Consider the following 17,073-nt stretch of genomic DNA (forward strand, 5'->3'; position numbering starts at 1 on the left):
CATCTTGATCATCAATCGCATATAATTTAGGTCCCGAACCAAACACACTTTCGTGTTCATTGGAACCAGCCACTTAGTTCCCACACGCATTTTTTACAAGATGTGTGGACTAAAAAACACTTTTCTGTTCTCTCAAAGGCTAGCTAATCACACAGTGATGACTATTTCAATACTCAAATCGCGAGACGTCATAAGATAGGTCTGGAAGCCGTCATTTTAGAGGGTTGGATTGAACAAAGGTTTTAGGCTATGCTGAATTAGGTTTAAAAACTACGGTTCTTGGACAGAGTTTTGTGTCACATTACTGTGTACGCATTTTTTCGTATTCAGGACTTCGTGAGCAAATATTTGACATCGTTCATTCTCATATCGCGTATCTTCATGTAGCACTTCTTCATACGCATATCTTCGTAGGCGCGATTCTTTAAGAACGCAAAAGTTCGTGAAGACAAATCGTCGTAATGCTAAACTCCGCATCTGCAAAACTTCGTGCACGTAACTATTCGCATCGCATTGATTCGCATGCGCATGCCTTCGGAAAGCACTTCTCTATATACGCTATTGTTTGCACCGCATTTTTGGCATATTCAATCATTCGTGTTCCATTTTTCGCACGCGCCTGTCTTCCCATCGCGATTATTCTCACTTGCAAATATTTGGATGCGGGGGAGAGAGCAAATATGCATGATCAGGTAATGGGCAAGATGGTACAGAAGTGTGATGTCATTCTCAAATTCATATGTATAGGACTGAGTACGATAAAATAGCATTAGCAGTCTCTTAGATAAGAAGCTCAGCCCGAAATAGTTATGAATGCGGTAACTGTACGTATAACCGTGCGGTTCCTGGTATTTTGTTGTGCCCTCGCCGCTTTGTTTGTCGCATGCCGAATGTTTGTGGCACATTGGTCCGAGTATCGTGTTACCAGCTGAGCTGCAGGAAAAGAGAACAGACATCAGAGGAAGGTTATGTCATGCATCAGTCACGCGGGGCCATGTGTAGTTACAGGACATTATTATGTGTTCTTTGGGATGATAGAGTGTGGCCTGCAGTTAAGGCGGGGAACTACAGCTAAGAGACAGTATAAGAAAGGGATAGCGAAGGCAAACAACGGAACAACAGGAAGGATAAGCAAATAGCGCCATGCGAGAATCTTTCGTGATATCTTTCCAGCGGGTCACAATTCTGTGTTGTAAGAGCCAGCTCCATCGGGCCCAGCACACAAGTATCGGTTGACGCCATGTCACTTCCAGCATAAATAAAGCAGATTTAGTCGTACACCACCGTTTCTGCTCTTTATATCACATATTTCATGCAAGGGACCGTTTACGCAAAACACACGCGATGCGGGGTGAGATGTATAAAAATGTTACGGAAATAAATTCGATGCAAGGAGACACGCATACAACAAACGCGATAACAATGCTGGCGTATACGAATAAATACGACACAAAGAAATGTGCGCATGAGGCAATGCGATGCGAAGATGTGCATGCGCAAAGAAATGCACTACAAATATACGACATGCAAAAAAATGCGTATGCGAAGAAATGCGATTGGAAGAATTGCGCAAGCAAAGTTGTTCTGTCATGAAGATTTTCGGATAAGCAGTTTAGCGGATGCGAATATTTCCTTACGAAGACTTACGTACAAGGATTTGAGTCGTGAAAAGTTATGCACAGATTTGTGTGCGAACATTTGCGTATGAAGAGATGTTCCATGCAGATTTGCGTTCTAAGCTTCGCGTATGAAGAAATGCGTTCCGAATAAATGCGATACAAATTTTGTCCGCCACAAAAAACCCAGCCCAATATCTTTTTGGTGTGTCGGTAGTGTAGCAGTTAAACTGCACACCTGGGAGACCAGACGTGCGGGGTTCGCTTCCCTGCGGTGCCCGCCCTTCTTGCCGGGATGAGAGGTAAGCGACACCATACAGTCTCAACAGATGGGTGCTTGGTAAAGTCCCAATGACATAACGATATTGGGTTTTCCCCATGGCTGACCCAGTGAACACGATATGCATGCCAAGCAATGTGATGTGAAAATATTCTTATTGCAAAACACTCCAGCAGGAAATTGTTGCACTCCAACGTAGCACTTTAGAACCGAGACTCGAACTCAAGCTCAGCCTTCCAGAATTTGTAGTTTTGTGCGCTCGAAATGACAAAGGAAGCAGAATCGGACCCCGACTCAGGGTCATGCAGCTCGGACATAAAATTGCGTGGTGCTCAAAACGGTCTCTGTACTCGTACTCACGTTCTTATTCTCCCACCCACGCGTGTGACAGGGGCATAAAGTACAGGTCTAACTTAATGCTTGGTGGTGCAACGCCGATGAGGTGAAGCCGTTACAACAGAACCTGCAATTTCGCTGAGAAAGAACAGCATGCTCGTGATCGGAATCAAATAGAAGGTGCGTCAGACGTCTGCACACGACAGAGGGTGCATCAGATGTCTGCACACGACAGAGGGTACGTCAGACATCTGCACACGATAGAGGGTACGTCAGGCGTCTGCACACAATAGAGGGTGCGTCAGACGTCTGCACACGATAGAGGGTACGTCAGACGTCTGCACACGATAGAGGGTGCGTCAGACGTCTGCATACGATAGAGGATGCGTTAGACGTATGCACACGATAGAGGGTGCGTCAGACATCTGCCTACGATAGGGAGTGGGTCGGACGTCTGCATACGATAGAGGGTGCGTCAGACGTCTGCACACGATAGGGGTGCGTCGGACGTCTGCACACGATCTAGAGTCGACGGAGATCATTAAAGTTCACTTGTCCCGTCTGACCTTGTAGGGCTGATTGTCTTATGACAAGAGCTGTTCGAGAATCATTGTTCTGAGCCGATAGCGCATCGTTATCTACATGCTAACCATGCATATAGTTGTTACAATATGTGCAAACACCAAATAGCAGACCCAAAAGGGCGAAAGCCATTATGGCGTTTCTTGAAGCTTTATCACTGGGAGGAAATCATTTTAATAACCTCATAGTCTTTTGCAATGAAATCACACTTCAACAATGGGACTTGACCAGGAACAAATCATTTTCGCAAAGTATGCTTCGCACCTATGCGAGAAGCTGTGCCATAATCTGTACCAGAGTTCATGGCGTCACCCTTGTACATTTTTCTTAATCCCGAAGGGCCTCTTGGAAAACAGGCCCTCCACTCACCCAGTGAGGATCACGTTTGTACCCGGCTCCACTGCAAACACGCCAAGTCAGGTTGAATCAGCGGTCAGCTCTCCCGATTGTGTTATGCTTGCGTGTCTGAAGACTGAGTTATGCTCGCATGTCTGAAGACTGAGTGATCTTCATTTAAGGTGGAAGATATTCCATTGTTGCAAATTAACGCAGAGTTAACACACGTGCAGAGCAGTCAAGGGCGTGAAATCTGGACTTTTATGCCTCGCACGAAATCCGCGTACCCGATCTCTGCGCCACGCGCAAGACTTGCCTTTGCTTGCTTACTGAGAATGCTTCTGCTTCCGTTTTCTCATCGTCTATCTCGTCGTCTTCGTCGTCATTTCCTCTGCGTTTTCTTCGCCAGCAACCATCCAATACGACCAAGAGATAAAACGACAAGTGTACCAAAAGCCCAGGCAACTCAACATTCTTCAGCAAAGCCAATGAGCACCATTTTCAATAGCAAAATTATGAGTCTAGTTCATCGAGCAGTAAGCGCTATGCAGCAGTTCCTCCATGCCCCAAGTAATTTGGATAAAAAGCAATGACACACACTGTGGCGTCATCTCCTCCGTTGGTCGCGCACATTTCGCAGCGCACGCGCGATTGACTTGGGCTGACACTAGAACATCACACGCACCTTCTGCGTCCGCGTGTCTTTCGCCATCCCAAACCTCGAAGGTCATTTCCGGTCTCCCGCCGCCCGGCCGGCAGCGCGCGAGGCGGTTGCGGGGCTGGGGGGGGGGGGGGGGCTGCTGTCCTTCAGCCGTGCCAATCGGGGGGCACCACACAGGTGGCACGACGCCCCCAGGCCTGCCACCACTATATAAGCGACCAGCTCGCTACAGCGAGCAATACGCTCCTTGGTTTCACGGCCAGAACCTCTGTCTTCTTTCTCTGGTAGGCAGGGAGCATGACCGTGCCTAGTCTGTCCTCTCCTATATTGGATTGCCTTGTATGTGGTAGCAGGTCATAGCTCTTTATCTGTTTATTTGCATGTAGAGAAGCTTGTCTGTGTATCACTGTGAGTAGTAGTTCGCAGGCGCTTATAGTAATCTGAGCTATTTATGTGTGTCTCTTTCGAATCACTATCGCTATTTGCAGCTTTGTTGTCGCTGTACTGTTCCTTCTAATGTTAACAGCTATGCTGATGCCAAGCTCGGATCATGACAGCTCTGATCCCGCCGTGCCGGAGCAGGCGGGCTGCCAGCCCCCAGGAGCACCGCTGCAGCCTCTGACCATAGCCCACCTGTCTGCAGATACCATGCACTTCTCTCGCGTTGCGCTGGCGCTGGCCGCCGTCCTTCTCACGGTCGACGCCACCTTCATCGTCGGCACAGCCGGCACGGTGGGCGTGGGCGCCGCCTACGCCGGCGTGGCGCTGGCGGGCGTGGCCGGCCTGGCGCTGGGCGCCGGCCTGGTCGGTGCGCTCGCGCTGCGTCGAGGCAAGCGCTCGGTGGCCGCCGTCCAGCAGACCGACCTGGTGCTGGACACGGTGGCCGCCGCCGACGCCTACGGCTGCGCCCTCAAGCTGGTCTGCCTGATCGAGTCGAAGCCGGATGAGCAGCTGAGCGCTGAAGATCAGCTGATCCTGCAGCTGTTCGGTCGCGCTCCGGCCGCGCTCACCGAGGACGAGGTCGACACGCCGCGCAAGGCCTACTTCTACGCTGCCTACCTGGGCACCTCGCAGGGCAAGGCTGCCTGCCAAAAGGTGTTCCACGCCTGCGAGGCAAGCTACGGCCAGATGATCGAGTACGTGCGCGCCCTGCGGACCTAGCTCGCCCCACGTCCTTCCCATCATCGTAGCCTAGCATCATCCCCACCAGGTGGCCGAAGTCAGGGCCTCATCCCACCATCCCCATTACGCGGTCGAAGTCAGGGATTTTTCTGTATTGGAGGCTGTCTGGTCCCGCCCGCCCCAACTGCCCCACAGCGCGCGCCTCGTGAATGTGTCCCTGGGGACAAAATTCTCGTGCGGCACCCGATCGGCGTCTTTGACGCGAACGTTGCGCCGTGAAACCTGGAGCTTTATTAATGCGCAGTCGGCGGCGGGGGAGGCGTGACAGTCCCCGCAAGGCAACCCTGACGGGGCGCGCACCGGCACCGGAGCCTGGTCCGGCGCCGCGCACAGCTGCTGTTTCGTTGCCAGTCGCGTATCATATCTTGTGCCATGTGATGTTTTGTGCGTTTTCATGTGGTTGGATTGCTCGGTAGATGTGTTCTCCGGGTGATCGCCGCACGAGCGCTTAATAAACCAATAAACAATGGAAAGATGGATTTAATCTGCTGAATATGGGTGACGCATGATATCAACAAGGTAGCGAAAGCAGCGGAGTGCTAGCGCATCCCGGCAAAACGTCCGGTCGCGAGCACATCGATGATCTTTTTGGCTGCTCACGAGCGCTGCTTTAGTGTCATGTTTCCATCAAAGTCCGCAGCAAATAAGCATGTTGCACGTTAACTGCATAGTTTCATCTCGAATGCGTTTCATATCAGCTTCATGGTCAGTGGTATCTTTGGTGCAAAGCACCGACGAAGGTGGCTTTGAACGACGTTTGAGGCCGCCGTGCTCGGGCAGCCAGGTGAACTCGCACATTGCGTTTGTGCTCTTGAGTCTGTGCCATTGGGGCGTTATGACGCACTCAGCCGCTGAGGCTATATGGTGTCGCCTGGCTCTCACCGTGGCAGAATGGCGGGCACCACGGAGAATCGAACCCCGTACCTCTGGTTTCCCAGGCGTGCAGCTTAACCGCTACACTACCGGTTACCTGTGCCCTTGAGTCTGTTGTTGATGTGAGTCAGGCCATATTTTATCAGCAGTAACTGATTTGCTTGCATTTTGAGGACATATTAATGCCGACCTGCATTTTTGGCCGTTTGAGCATTATCACTTTCCACAACCTGCCAGAACTATTTTTGCTGCACTCGTCTCCAAAATGCCGCATGGCAGACAGCCAGTCCTCAGAATATGGAGTGCCGAGAATTGGTTCTTATAATACATGCTTATATTTTCGGCTCTTTTTTAATCTGATTTGGCTTTGATTCAGTATCATATCAGTGAAGTAATAGCTATTGTTCATACCAAATTTGGATCTGTGGTACTCTAGGCACCCTTGGTACTCTCTGGGATATCCTGACCGCATTCATTACGGCATTGCGGTGAAAGCCATCCGCAGATCGCAGAGAGCAGTTTTCTCCTTGCCATCTCTCTGACACCAATAAACTTTTTTCTATTTAACGATCAACCGAAGTATTGTGCTTTGTGTCGGCTCCAGAAAACGCTCTTTTGCTTCTTTCGGCTTCGGTTCTGAACGACGCTTATCTACGCTGCAGAAGCGACTCATGCACCATTATATGGCATGTGCTAAGTATGTGCTAATTATGCAGCTCGCAAAGCTTCGTCGCCAAGGTCATTGTGAAACATGTAATCATCTCATTTGTGTCATTGCTCTCACGTCGTCTCTCTAGTGTAGGTAAACCTTGTTCAGAGACGAACAGTGAAACGTTTGTGCCTTTTTGTGTCCATTTTGATATGCACGCTATCCTGCACTCACGCAACTCATTCTTACGTATATGTCTCGTATCCCAGAATTTGTCTTCAAGTTTTTGTGCACGCTCGGCACCTAAGCCAACATAATTTTTTGCGGGATGAAGGTCTTTAGGTGTAAACAAGTCCCAAAGGATAAGACAGGACTGCCCGATGTGGCTGACTGTAAACCCGTTTGCCCCATCTAACTCACTTGATTCTGTACGCATTCCTTCGCACTTTGATGTTTCACAGCTAATTATCCACGCGCTCAGTATGGCCTTTTATATGACATCATCAGTGCCTTTTATATGACATCTTTGAGACTGGACTGGCTCAGAAGACACTCGCACGATGTTTGGTCCCGATGTTTTTGCTCGGCCCATCCGTCAGCATCCTATGTCACAAGTTTCAGTCCTCACGGTCAGCAGCATTAAAACCGATATGTTTTGCCAAACACCACGCAACGCGTACCACCTGCGCACGAACATCTCGGTGCTGACGCTTGTAGAAGAACATGCGCTTTTGGAAGCTGTGGGCCAATTTTATTTGTGTGGTATCGTGTTACGGTTTTTATCCTGCGCTCTATAACGGAACGACTTTCGTTTGTAACCGACCAAAACCACGCAAGACTTTGAGCTCCACCGCTCAACTGTTCCTATACATGACTACCGGCGTAAGTAGTGATGGAATCCCTCTGTTCTTCACTTGGGATTTTTGAAAAAAATCAACGAAATCGGCCTGATGTCAAAGCTTATTGACAGTTGAGAGCTACATGGAGTCGACTATCGAGTGAATGATTCAACAATCAACTTATCAACCATCAGTCATTTCAAAGCTGTTGGAGAATTTCCAAGCCTCTCAAAACCTCTCTGAGACCACTTTCCGTCCATAATTTTTGTCTCAGATGATCTGAGTGTGCACATAGATGAAAGCGTCAACATCACACAATATGTCAATGACATCCAAGTTCTTTTTACGGGACAGCAAAATCTATGTTGCTTTATCTATGTAATGCATGGACTCGGCACTCTGCACATTGTCCCAGCGACTCAGCCAAATTCAATGGAAGTCAACTACAGGAAAACATAAATCCTCGTTTTCCAAATTCGGAAAATGCTTTGCGACCTTCTAGCAATGTCCGTCACAGTAAGTGGGGAGACAGCTGACGAAATTTCGTGCGTGGAAAAAAGGTTGGGCGACATGATGAATCAAAACGCAGCTTGCAAGCCGCGTGAGAACAAACTGGTTACGTGACCCGAAGGGCTGATCTTCGGTCTGAGTTCCACTAAGCGCGGCGGGGTGACAACTTCCACTGGGCCCGAGGTGACAACTACCGGCGGCTTCTGAGCCTATAAACAACGCGACTACAACCATCTCCGCTCCAGTTCCTGGAGCAGACAAGCTGAGTACCTACCGCAGTGGGCCAGTGTTTTGTTGCATTGCAACGATGCTCCTACCTGGGTCCCAACTATGAGATGCTGGCCTGGTCTTCAGTCTTCTTGTACCGAGTAAACAACGCGACTACAAACCCGGCCGCTCCAGATTTCTGAAGCGGTCAAGCTAAGTACCGATAACGAAATGTCTGCCCGCTTTTAGTATCTGCGTTCTGCAATAAATCGCCAGCTGCTCCGCCTATTGGTGACCTTGGCGGTCGCCTAGGTTATCGTACGGGCCGCTCTGCCGGCCCCAATTCCCTGGATCCCGGCTGGGCGCGTGCCCTCGGGCCGTGCGGGGTCAGCTGTTGAGTGCGGACCGTGCCAGGTCACCGCTGCGGCCAGGGGCGAGCCCAGGGTTGCCTTGGCCGGCTTGGGCGCGGGCGTGAGCGCGGGCCGGCCCTCTGGCGGCCGCGGGCCTGACTCAGGTGTCAGCCGCCCGGCGCGCCGGGGCAGCGATCGCGGCGCCGGGGCTGTAGGGGAGGGGTGTGGTGGCGGGCGTCCGGCGATTGCCGTGCGGGTGAACTATACATTGTGCAGCTAAACATACAAAGTTTGAAGCCCAAACTGCCAGATCTACGTCACAGTCTAGCTGAAATGCATCAGTTTGATATCCTCGCACTCAGTGAAACGTGGTTGTGGCCGTCTGTCCCCGCCCGGCTGCTGAACATTGATGGGTACCGGCTGTACCGACGTGACCGGCCTGCAGACAGCAGACTGCCTAGTGGTTACGGGGGAGTCGCAGTTGTTGCGCGAGACTCGTTTGATGTGACTGTTCTGAAAGCGCCCCATACTGCCGTTGGTTCATCGAATCTTGAGACTATTTGGACGCTTGCTCGACCCGCTAAAGCAAAACAGATTTTTTCGGTTCATTGTACCAACGTCCCACTAACACAGCCCGGCAGGTGTCTGATAATCTCGTTGACTTGGAGAACCAGTTACAATGTATAATGTCCACACATGACTACCCAATAGTGATCGCCTGTGATTTAAACATGAACCTGATTGGCTCGAGCACAGGCACTGGCTGTCAGAAATTGATGCAGCTGTTACGGTCTTACAATCTGCATATGTGTAGCGATTCCTATCCAACGTACCGTCCTGCTGGCTCGCTGTTAGATGTTACGATCACAAATCACAAGGACCTCATTCAACGCTGTGGTGTCAGCGCCTGTCACTGTAGTCCGCATGACCTCACGCGAACATTGCTGAAAGTATCGAAAGAGAAACGCCAAACCAATGTCATCACATCCCGCTGCCTAAATCGAGTTGATTTTGATTATTTCAATGAACTTCCCCTAGCCTATGGAAGTGCGACGTCTGAGAAGTCTAATCGGACTAGTTCAGATCTAATTCACCCGCCAATTCGCTTTTCTCAGGTTTCCCAATTCAATCCAACCCGGCCCGACTTGCCAGAGCAATTTATCAAATAACCCGTGCCAATCCGCTTCCACGTCAAGGGCTTTGTAAAAATTTGATAGCAAATTTAGTTCATTTTAATATTTTAACTTGTAGTGATTTGCTACTTTCCATCAAGAAAATGTACCAAAATATGTCATAAGCCACTGGGTGCTAAGATACCTAACGCAGCTTGTTGCCTGTTGGGAATGCAATGTTGGATAAACATCAGATCAAACAAGGCTTGTCACATGATTACTGATATCACATTTACCTCAGCCAATAATTAATAAGCAGCATGACATCGCAGGCCAAAACCGTCTCTGCTTTCAATACTCTAAAGGCAAGGAAACATTATCTAATATCTTCCGACTCCAAGGTAAGTGCAACAGATCTCCATGTGCCACTCGACAATGTCAACATATACAGTTTACAAGCGCAGGACGACGCCCAACTAGTACGCCTCCTGAATAAATAAAACAGCCATCTCAACTCATATATCATAATTCATGTGTGTATCTTTTGTCGAACACACCAACTAGTGAAACAACATGATCTGCGACAGCTATTTCCCGCTAGATGACCTGCTCCGTCAAAATAGCAATAAACGCGCGCGACTGTTCACTGTTCCTTTTTTGCTAATGGACATTATGAAAACGATTGTATTTATAATCGTGCATCGCACAGCTCTTTGAAGTAATATTTTCATAGATAAGACAATTTCAGCGTTTCGCGTGCGCTGTGAGTGCCAAATGCAAATAAGGAATCCTCCCGCATTCAGAAAACGTGGTGTGAGAGTTAAGTCTATTTCGTCTGTCATCCGACGTCTGTCTTGACTGCTGGAGCTTTACATCTCATAAACGTGTGTATCTCAAGTGGCTACACTTGCCAAGTGCTCTGGTGATGGCGTCGAGCTGCCCCAAATCTAAACAAAACTTTCTTGGAGGCATGAGTGGAAAGTCTTGGGTGGCACCTTCACCCACAATAATTTCCTGACTTTCTGTGTTGAGTGCCTTAGAACTTCTAAACCATTACAGGATAATCAGAGATATGCAAATGCATTGTTGGCTTCCAATTTGTGCCTGGGTAATGCAAGTGGGAGTAGAATAGATAGAACACAAATCAACAAGCATCTACCCAATGGCATGCAATCATGTCACCATTATTGTTGCATGCAAATATGACCTTACATCAAGTAACTAACTGCCGGGTGGAAAAATTACCCTTGGTACCTGGTTGTAGAAAACATCATACTTATTCTTTGAGATGCACTAATGTGAAGGGGTATTTGAGGAATATGTGACCGAGTTATGTACAATGTTGCCTGATTGTGTATCATTTGTTATTGGAACCGCTGTACTGTATTAGTTGATTTTTTTTAATTGATGTCTCGATTGAACATTTCAAGGATCATTTAGTGACGACTTTAATTTAACTGGCTTTCGATCTGTTTCATTCATGTGAGCTAGCAAATTTAGGATTCCGGGCCGCTCCTGATCAATATTTTGGCTGAAATTTCTGATCCGGTCCAATCCGGCCGTCGAATTGATCCGCAATTCATGGATTGATCTAATCTGTGAAGTGCTCTAGTCTCTTTCAATGCAGATGTTTTCTATCGCCATCAGTCTCTGTAACTTTGTCCGTTTTCTGTATCAGTCTGATTTCTGTGCTACCGTTTATAATTTTGGGCATCAGATGAATTTCTTGTGCTGCATTTCTGCGTGTGCTCTTGGATAAATGTAAGGTGGGTGCGTGGTCAACGTGTGTCTGGAGAATATTGTGGGAGTGTGGCCCACGCATACACACTTTAACAAGAAGGCCTAAAGCCGCGTGAACCCGATTAAAACTGTACTCAAATTTGATTTTGCACGGTCATACGTGGCCCGGCCAGCCCAGTCACACCAGCTGGCCCAGACCTGCTGGCCAGGGCTGGCCCGAACCAGCCCGACCAGAGCAGCTGGCCCAGACCAGCTGACCAGAGCTGGCCCGGCCGTCACGCTCTCGTATAGCTCGCATGTCGAGAAGCGCTGGTAGCAGGCTCAAGATACGACAGTTATTTCTTTTTTTAGTGTTTGATTGGTTGAGTGACAGCTTTCTGAAATCACGAGTTTTGCCTCTTTCTTGAAGCATGACTCCAGTTCTAAGTGACGTTTTTTGCACGCTCTATTCTGGAAATATCAAATGTTCTTAACAGACACCAATCGTAAGCAACATAAGCCAACAGCTTGTGTTTGTTTGGTGCATATCTGAACCCAGCTATGAGATGTGCCACTGTTCAAATCGATTGTTCCCATTTATGAAGGCGTCATGAAGCGCACGTCGCACTACAAATTCGCTGCTACAGAGAGCACGCAGGGGGCCGTAGATCGTCCGTAGCTCTGGTTCTACACTCAGAGCCGATACCTCGCCCGCCGTCACGCCACAGCTCACACTACTCTTCCCCGGAATAGGAAGCAATAGGCCTTTCCCTGGAAACCAGCCGTCAAAACCGGTTGGTGTCCACGCCCACAGCGCCATCAAATGTGTCTCAATCGTCGCTCGGATGGATTTCTCGGAGGGCGCTCGCGTTTGGGGCAGGATGCCTTTCGATCAGCCGTTATCGCTCCTTCGTCTCCTAACAACGTGCCGAGTTCCGTGAAGCTTTTCAGAATGGACTGGCCCGTTAAGAAGTCTCACGTTTGTGTAATATGAAGATCAACATGGCTGATTTCATGAAATTGTCCATTTGTTTTTCAAGTGCTTAGCATTTATATTAAATCGTGTTGGGATTACGTTCATAAAATGACCGCTGACATCACACATGTTCAGGATCAACCGCTCCAAGACGCTAAGAGCAGTCTGGTTTCAGTGTCGGTTCAGTGTGGGGTAGGCCCAAATTTGCCTTGGTTTGAGAGTGTGTGCGGAACACATGCCGGCCCCAGGCACGAGTTTGGGCTTTCCATGCTCTGCATCCGGTAGGCAGAACATGCAGCCTGTGTGTCAAGGCTAATTTCAAGAGGCTCATCATTCACTTCCACGGTACTTTTCCACTGTCATTTTGCAAATTTCAAGGCGGCGGTCATTGTGAACAAAGGTATCTTTCATGTTATATCTTGTCACATATGGAGTAAGTGCATCCGCCTAAGCATGCATGTGTATACTGTATGTAGGAGACTTGTGGACCATCATCTCAGCGCTTGTCACGACGAGAAGACTTGGGCTGCCATGCTAAATCCTTTTCATCGCCCTAATTCGCTCGGAAAAGACGTTTGAAGTAATATTCGTTATTGCGCACCAGCACAGCGTCTCTTGCGCTTCACCCACCTTTCAAGTAAAACTTACGATGCGCTTAATTTATTTAACATGAAAGCAGCACACAGATACGGAAGTTGTCGGAAATCATCCAAATGTAGGATTGGGTTCATGTGTCTAACAACCTGGGCAACATCGTCACGGAAGCAGCACAATGCTAGTTTGACTGCGTCCAGATATTTGTGTAGCCTCCCATGTTGGTGTGCGATCGGTCACTCACACACCACCGAAAGTCGTGAATTTGCAGGTTCCGGGCCGCGCTGAAAGTTTGTGTCAGAGCTTGGTAGCTAGATCAGATATGGCATTAAAATCAGCTGCGTCCTGGAGCGGCTCGATCCTACAATGATTTATGTGGCAAGCTACACAAAATAGCTAAAAGCTGTTCTGCCCGTAGGAACGCAGGCGGCACTTGGCGAGGTTAACACCGCTGCAGAGGAACTGCTTTCTGCAGATGATTCCTCTGATTCATGTGCCTAAATTTCAAATAAAGATGCTCCGGCAAGGCTAGGAGAAGTATCCCAAAACTCCAGAAGACGGAGCCGATGCCAACTTTTTGAAACACTGCAGTCCCGATGTCAGAGAGATATCGAGACCCCAGTGCGCTCTCCTTCCCCCTGCCACCCACCAGCGCTGACCGACCACGGCGTGGCACCGTGCCGTCACTTCAGATCTGCTGACGGCCGGGGACACCGGAGCTGCTGCCCATTATCCACTTAGTCAACCAAGTCTCAAGAAGGTGCGAGGGATGAAACTCGCCTTAAGTTGCGAGTTAATTGGATTGTTATCTGCTTATTTGTTTAACTGGTCGACAGACGTCCCAATTAAAAACTGGCAACGCTGACAAATGGACCAGCCTTAAAAGCGTGTCTGTTCCTGGTCTGGATTTTTCAGGCTCTGAAGAGATAAAAGGGGTGGGAATAAAGTCCTCACCCCTGGTATAGACTAGACGATCTGTCAAACGAAATTGGCAATGGCGTGGCGTTGCGTGCGTAGGTTTACAGACAGCACTTCACACGCCAAGTCAGGGAAACAAGCCGATGAAGTATCATGTTAATGCGGATGCTAGCGCTTTTTAACATCAACAAGCTTTGTCTATGAAGTTAGATAATGAACACGAGAGACAGGACTGGGACTGCAAGAGTGGGAGTCGTCTTCGTATCGGATCGCTCACGTACCATTAGCAAGTAGCTCTTTGTGTCCAGTAGCTTGCTCCTCAATTCCCTTTTATTAGATCATCGCCGTTGGGCGACTGAAAATATAATTATAGCTCTGATATTTGAATGGATGCCAGCCAAAAGTGAAAAGCTACGAAGCAATTACGCGGCCTCAGCGAGGGATGATCCCGACATTGAGAATGTCAAAAGAACAGTGTCATTGAGGCAAAGTTGATAAGAAACCTTTGGTATGCCTGGGGGCACTATCCAAGTTTGTCATATCAAAAATTTTACATTAGAATAAATGTCAGTGCCGGCTAGCAACGACCGTCAGGAGCACCCAGAAGTGATTAAAAGTTGTGCTTTAATATTCAATATCTAAAACCAAGATCCTCTAAACGAAATTTGTTGAACCGTGCCATTTCCATTCGGCATAATAAATGCTGATTATTGCTATTGGCGCCATAAATCATATTGTAGTATTAAACAATGTCCAAAATCATAAGTTCTAGACTTCTCGCAATCACGTCCAGAAAATCTGCCATGGTAACTTCCGAGGAACCTCAGGCCAAGGAAAGCAAGCCACCCTAACGCGCCAACGGCTTATCCGTGGCGGGGCAGTGACGCTCCGCCTCGTGCGGGCAGCGGGGTGCCTCCTTCCCGTCCACCTCATCCGTGACTTGACCAAAGCCACCGCACGGCCGCGACCAGGCCGCGCGGGGACGGGGACCGGGCCCGGATGTGTGGGTTCGGTGGCAAACAGCTCGGCGCGCCGAGGGGACCCTGTTAGGGCGGAAGAAAGGACCGACGAGGCGGGCCTTGCGTCAGTGGGCCTGGCCTACATTCACCGTGGCCGGAGCGCCGGCGGCGCTTGATCGCAGCCGCAGTGTCAATGGACCTTGAGTTCGAGCCCGGTGGCCGGCATATAAGCCCTACGCAGACTGCAGGACCGTCAAACCACCTCCGCCGCCGCTCACCTTAGCTCACCGCCGCACGCTCACAGGTGAGACGCCAGCCGCGCGCCGCGTGGAGCTAGGCTGGGACGGTACAGTAGGCCTGACGTGAGATCTAACATAAAACAAAATTATTTCAGCTGCCTGTGCTGTGGAAAGAGTTTTCATGCTAGAATGCTTATGTTCTGATTACGTGTATCACTCAGGCAACCCCGTTTCCATCTCTCATAGCGATGCTCCTCGGGTGGTAAACACGTGACGCCGATATCGGTCAAATAAAGGTGATCGGCTTAATATATTTCACACATTGATTAACATAAGTAAACAAGGTATATCGTGTGCGTGACGCGTTCATACACGGGACATTTTATTGTCTTCATACACGCCTCTTTCTATGAGCGAGTATGACATTACCTGAGCTGAAATGAAACCACATAGATGTCGCTTTTTTGGTATGCATGGCTTAATCAACGACATGCATGTCAGCACATCATCAGGCACTTAAGAACTTTAATGATGCATGCATCATTGCATGCATGGGCCCGCTCTAAACTAGTCTTCGGCGAGACAAATGCCCTTCCCATGCATCATGCAAATTTAACCCTTCGATTTGAAACACCGATTTTTCTCTACGAACGCCTAGATTTCACCGAAATACTTGACTTGATTGTTCTGCAGTATCCGGCTGCTTTCAGCTCCTTCCGTCTGACGAGCGGTGTTGCCTCTGTGCGCAGTCACCATGAAGCTGACATTGGTCCTGCTCGGCCTGGTCGGCCTGCTCACCTACGCCGAGGCCATCATCGTGCTGGGTACGGCGGTCGGCTCCACCGTGGCCGTCGGCACCGCCCTCAACGCCGCCGCGCTGGCCGGCGTCGGCGGCCTGGCGCTCGGCGCTGGTCTGGTCGGCTTCGCCGCGCTGGCCGGCCGCCGCGGCAAGCGCTCCGTTCAGGACAGCGCCAAGGAGGAGACCATCTTCAACCTAGTCTCCTCCTCGGACAGCTACGGCTGCGCTCTCAAGCTGGTCTGTCTGCTGGAGGCCAAGCCGGAGGAGCAGCTGACGGCTGACGACCAGTTCATCCTCACCATTTTCGGGTTAGTGGACGACCGGGGGTGTTGTGGCGCGCACGCTGGCCTTCAGTACACTGCCGAACGCCCCGCGCTGCTGACGCAACCCGAAGTACGAAACCTAGAAAGTACTCTTTCAAACCAGTTACGCGTCCAGGTGAAACATCCACATCATTCAATGCTTAATTCATCTGGTACGGAGCCGAGTGACAGTCCAGTCTGCACCGTGACAGCCTGTGCGCTAACGATGTGAGCCGGCCCGCAGTGACCTGACGATGGTCGTTTTCCCCGCAGCCGGGAGCCGGAGGCCCCGACTGTGGAGGCGCTGAAGAGCGCGCGCGGCGCGTACGACTACGCTGCCTTCATGGGGTCCAAGTTCGGCGCTGACGCCTGCCAGAAGCTCTTCCACACCTGCTCGTTCGAGTACGAGGACATGATCGCCTACGTGGCCCAGCTGCGGGCATGAGCGGTCGCCTAGCCGGCTATTCCCTAAGCCGTTGGCCGTGTACCTCTCTGGGAGCGCCATCTCCGTTTCCCGCTTGCCAAGTTGGTGGCAGCGCCGGCTGGCCTGGGTCAACATGCGTCTGATGCGCGCTGGAAACATGTTAGCAGCAGTATGTTTCTCACCCGCTCCTCGTTCACGGCACGCTGCAATATTATTTATTACGTTGATGGTTTGAAGGAAAATAAAATGCGTCGTTTTCGCCAATGTTTTTGTTTTTGTTGCGAACAGTTAATGTTAGCACTCATTGCTCATGCAGGTTTCATGGTAAATATTTTCGTCCATACAACCTTATAGATGTTTACCCAGGGTCACCATTGCGAAAGGTTAGCGTGGACAATCCTGATCATCTTGAACGTGCTATGGTCATTCTACACGAGGGCACTCGATCCATAACTGAATGCCCCTACGGTAAAACAGTGACGGGACAAAGGGATTTTCTTGCTCAACCTCATCTGCTCAAGGCGGAGGGCCAATGACAGACTCTCAAGAGTGAGATTGTCATGAGGTTGCGAATGGATTAACTAGGACCGCATGGGTACGCGTCGATTCC

The 17,073-nt window shown here is 49.7% G+C and overlaps 2 protein-coding genes across 2 annotated transcripts; both read left to right on the top strand.

Moving 5' to 3' along the window:
* Window positions 1-4,041: 4,041 nt before the first annotated feature.
* Window positions 4,042-5,472, top strand: LOC119101320 (uncharacterized). Its single transcript, XM_037224620.1, has 2 exons — window positions 4,042-4,095; window positions 4,455-5,472. Exon 2 carries the CDS (start codon window positions 4,460-4,462, stop codon window positions 4,970-4,972), a length of 513 nt encoding a protein of 170 aa, XP_037080515.1. The 5' UTR covers window positions 4,042-4,095; window positions 4,455-4,459; the 3' UTR covers window positions 4,973-5,472.
* A 9,510-nt stretch (window positions 5,473-14,982) lies between these two features.
* On the top strand, window positions 14,983-16,722 carry LOC119101635 (uncharacterized). Its single transcript, XM_037225038.1, has 3 exons — window positions 14,983-15,003; window positions 15,688-16,045; window positions 16,313-16,722. The coding sequence occupies exons 2-3, from the start codon at window positions 15,693-15,695 to the stop codon at window positions 16,482-16,484; spliced, it is 525 nt and encodes a 174-aa protein (XP_037080933.1). The 5' UTR covers window positions 14,983-15,003; window positions 15,688-15,692; the 3' UTR covers window positions 16,485-16,722.
* Window positions 16,723-17,073: the final 351 nt, after the last annotated feature.

Source organism: Pollicipes pollicipes, unplaced genomic scaffold (genome assembly GCF_011947565.3).
Source record: "Pollicipes pollicipes isolate AB1234 unplaced genomic scaffold, Ppol_2.1 Scaffold_4881;HRSCAF=5763_pilon_pilon_pilon, whole genome shotgun sequence".
Taxonomy (NCBI): domain Eukaryota; kingdom Metazoa; phylum Arthropoda; class Thecostraca; order Pollicipedomorpha; family Pollicipedidae; genus Pollicipes; species Pollicipes pollicipes.

Excerpts from the sequence above, each read along its gene's own strand:
- LOC119101635 (XM_037225038.1), top strand. The coding sequence starts at position 15,693 with ATGAAGCTGACATTGGTCCTGCTCGGCCTGGTCGGCCTGCTCACCTAC. Across the intron at positions 16,046-16,312 it reads TTCATCCTCACCATTTTCGG|CCGGGAGCCGGAGGCCCCGA; the intron begins GTTAGTGGACGA and ends TTTTCCCCGCAG.
- LOC119101320 (XM_037224620.1), top strand. The coding sequence starts at position 4,460 with ATGCACTTCTCTCGCGTTGCGCTGGCGCTGGCCGCCGTCCTTCTCACG.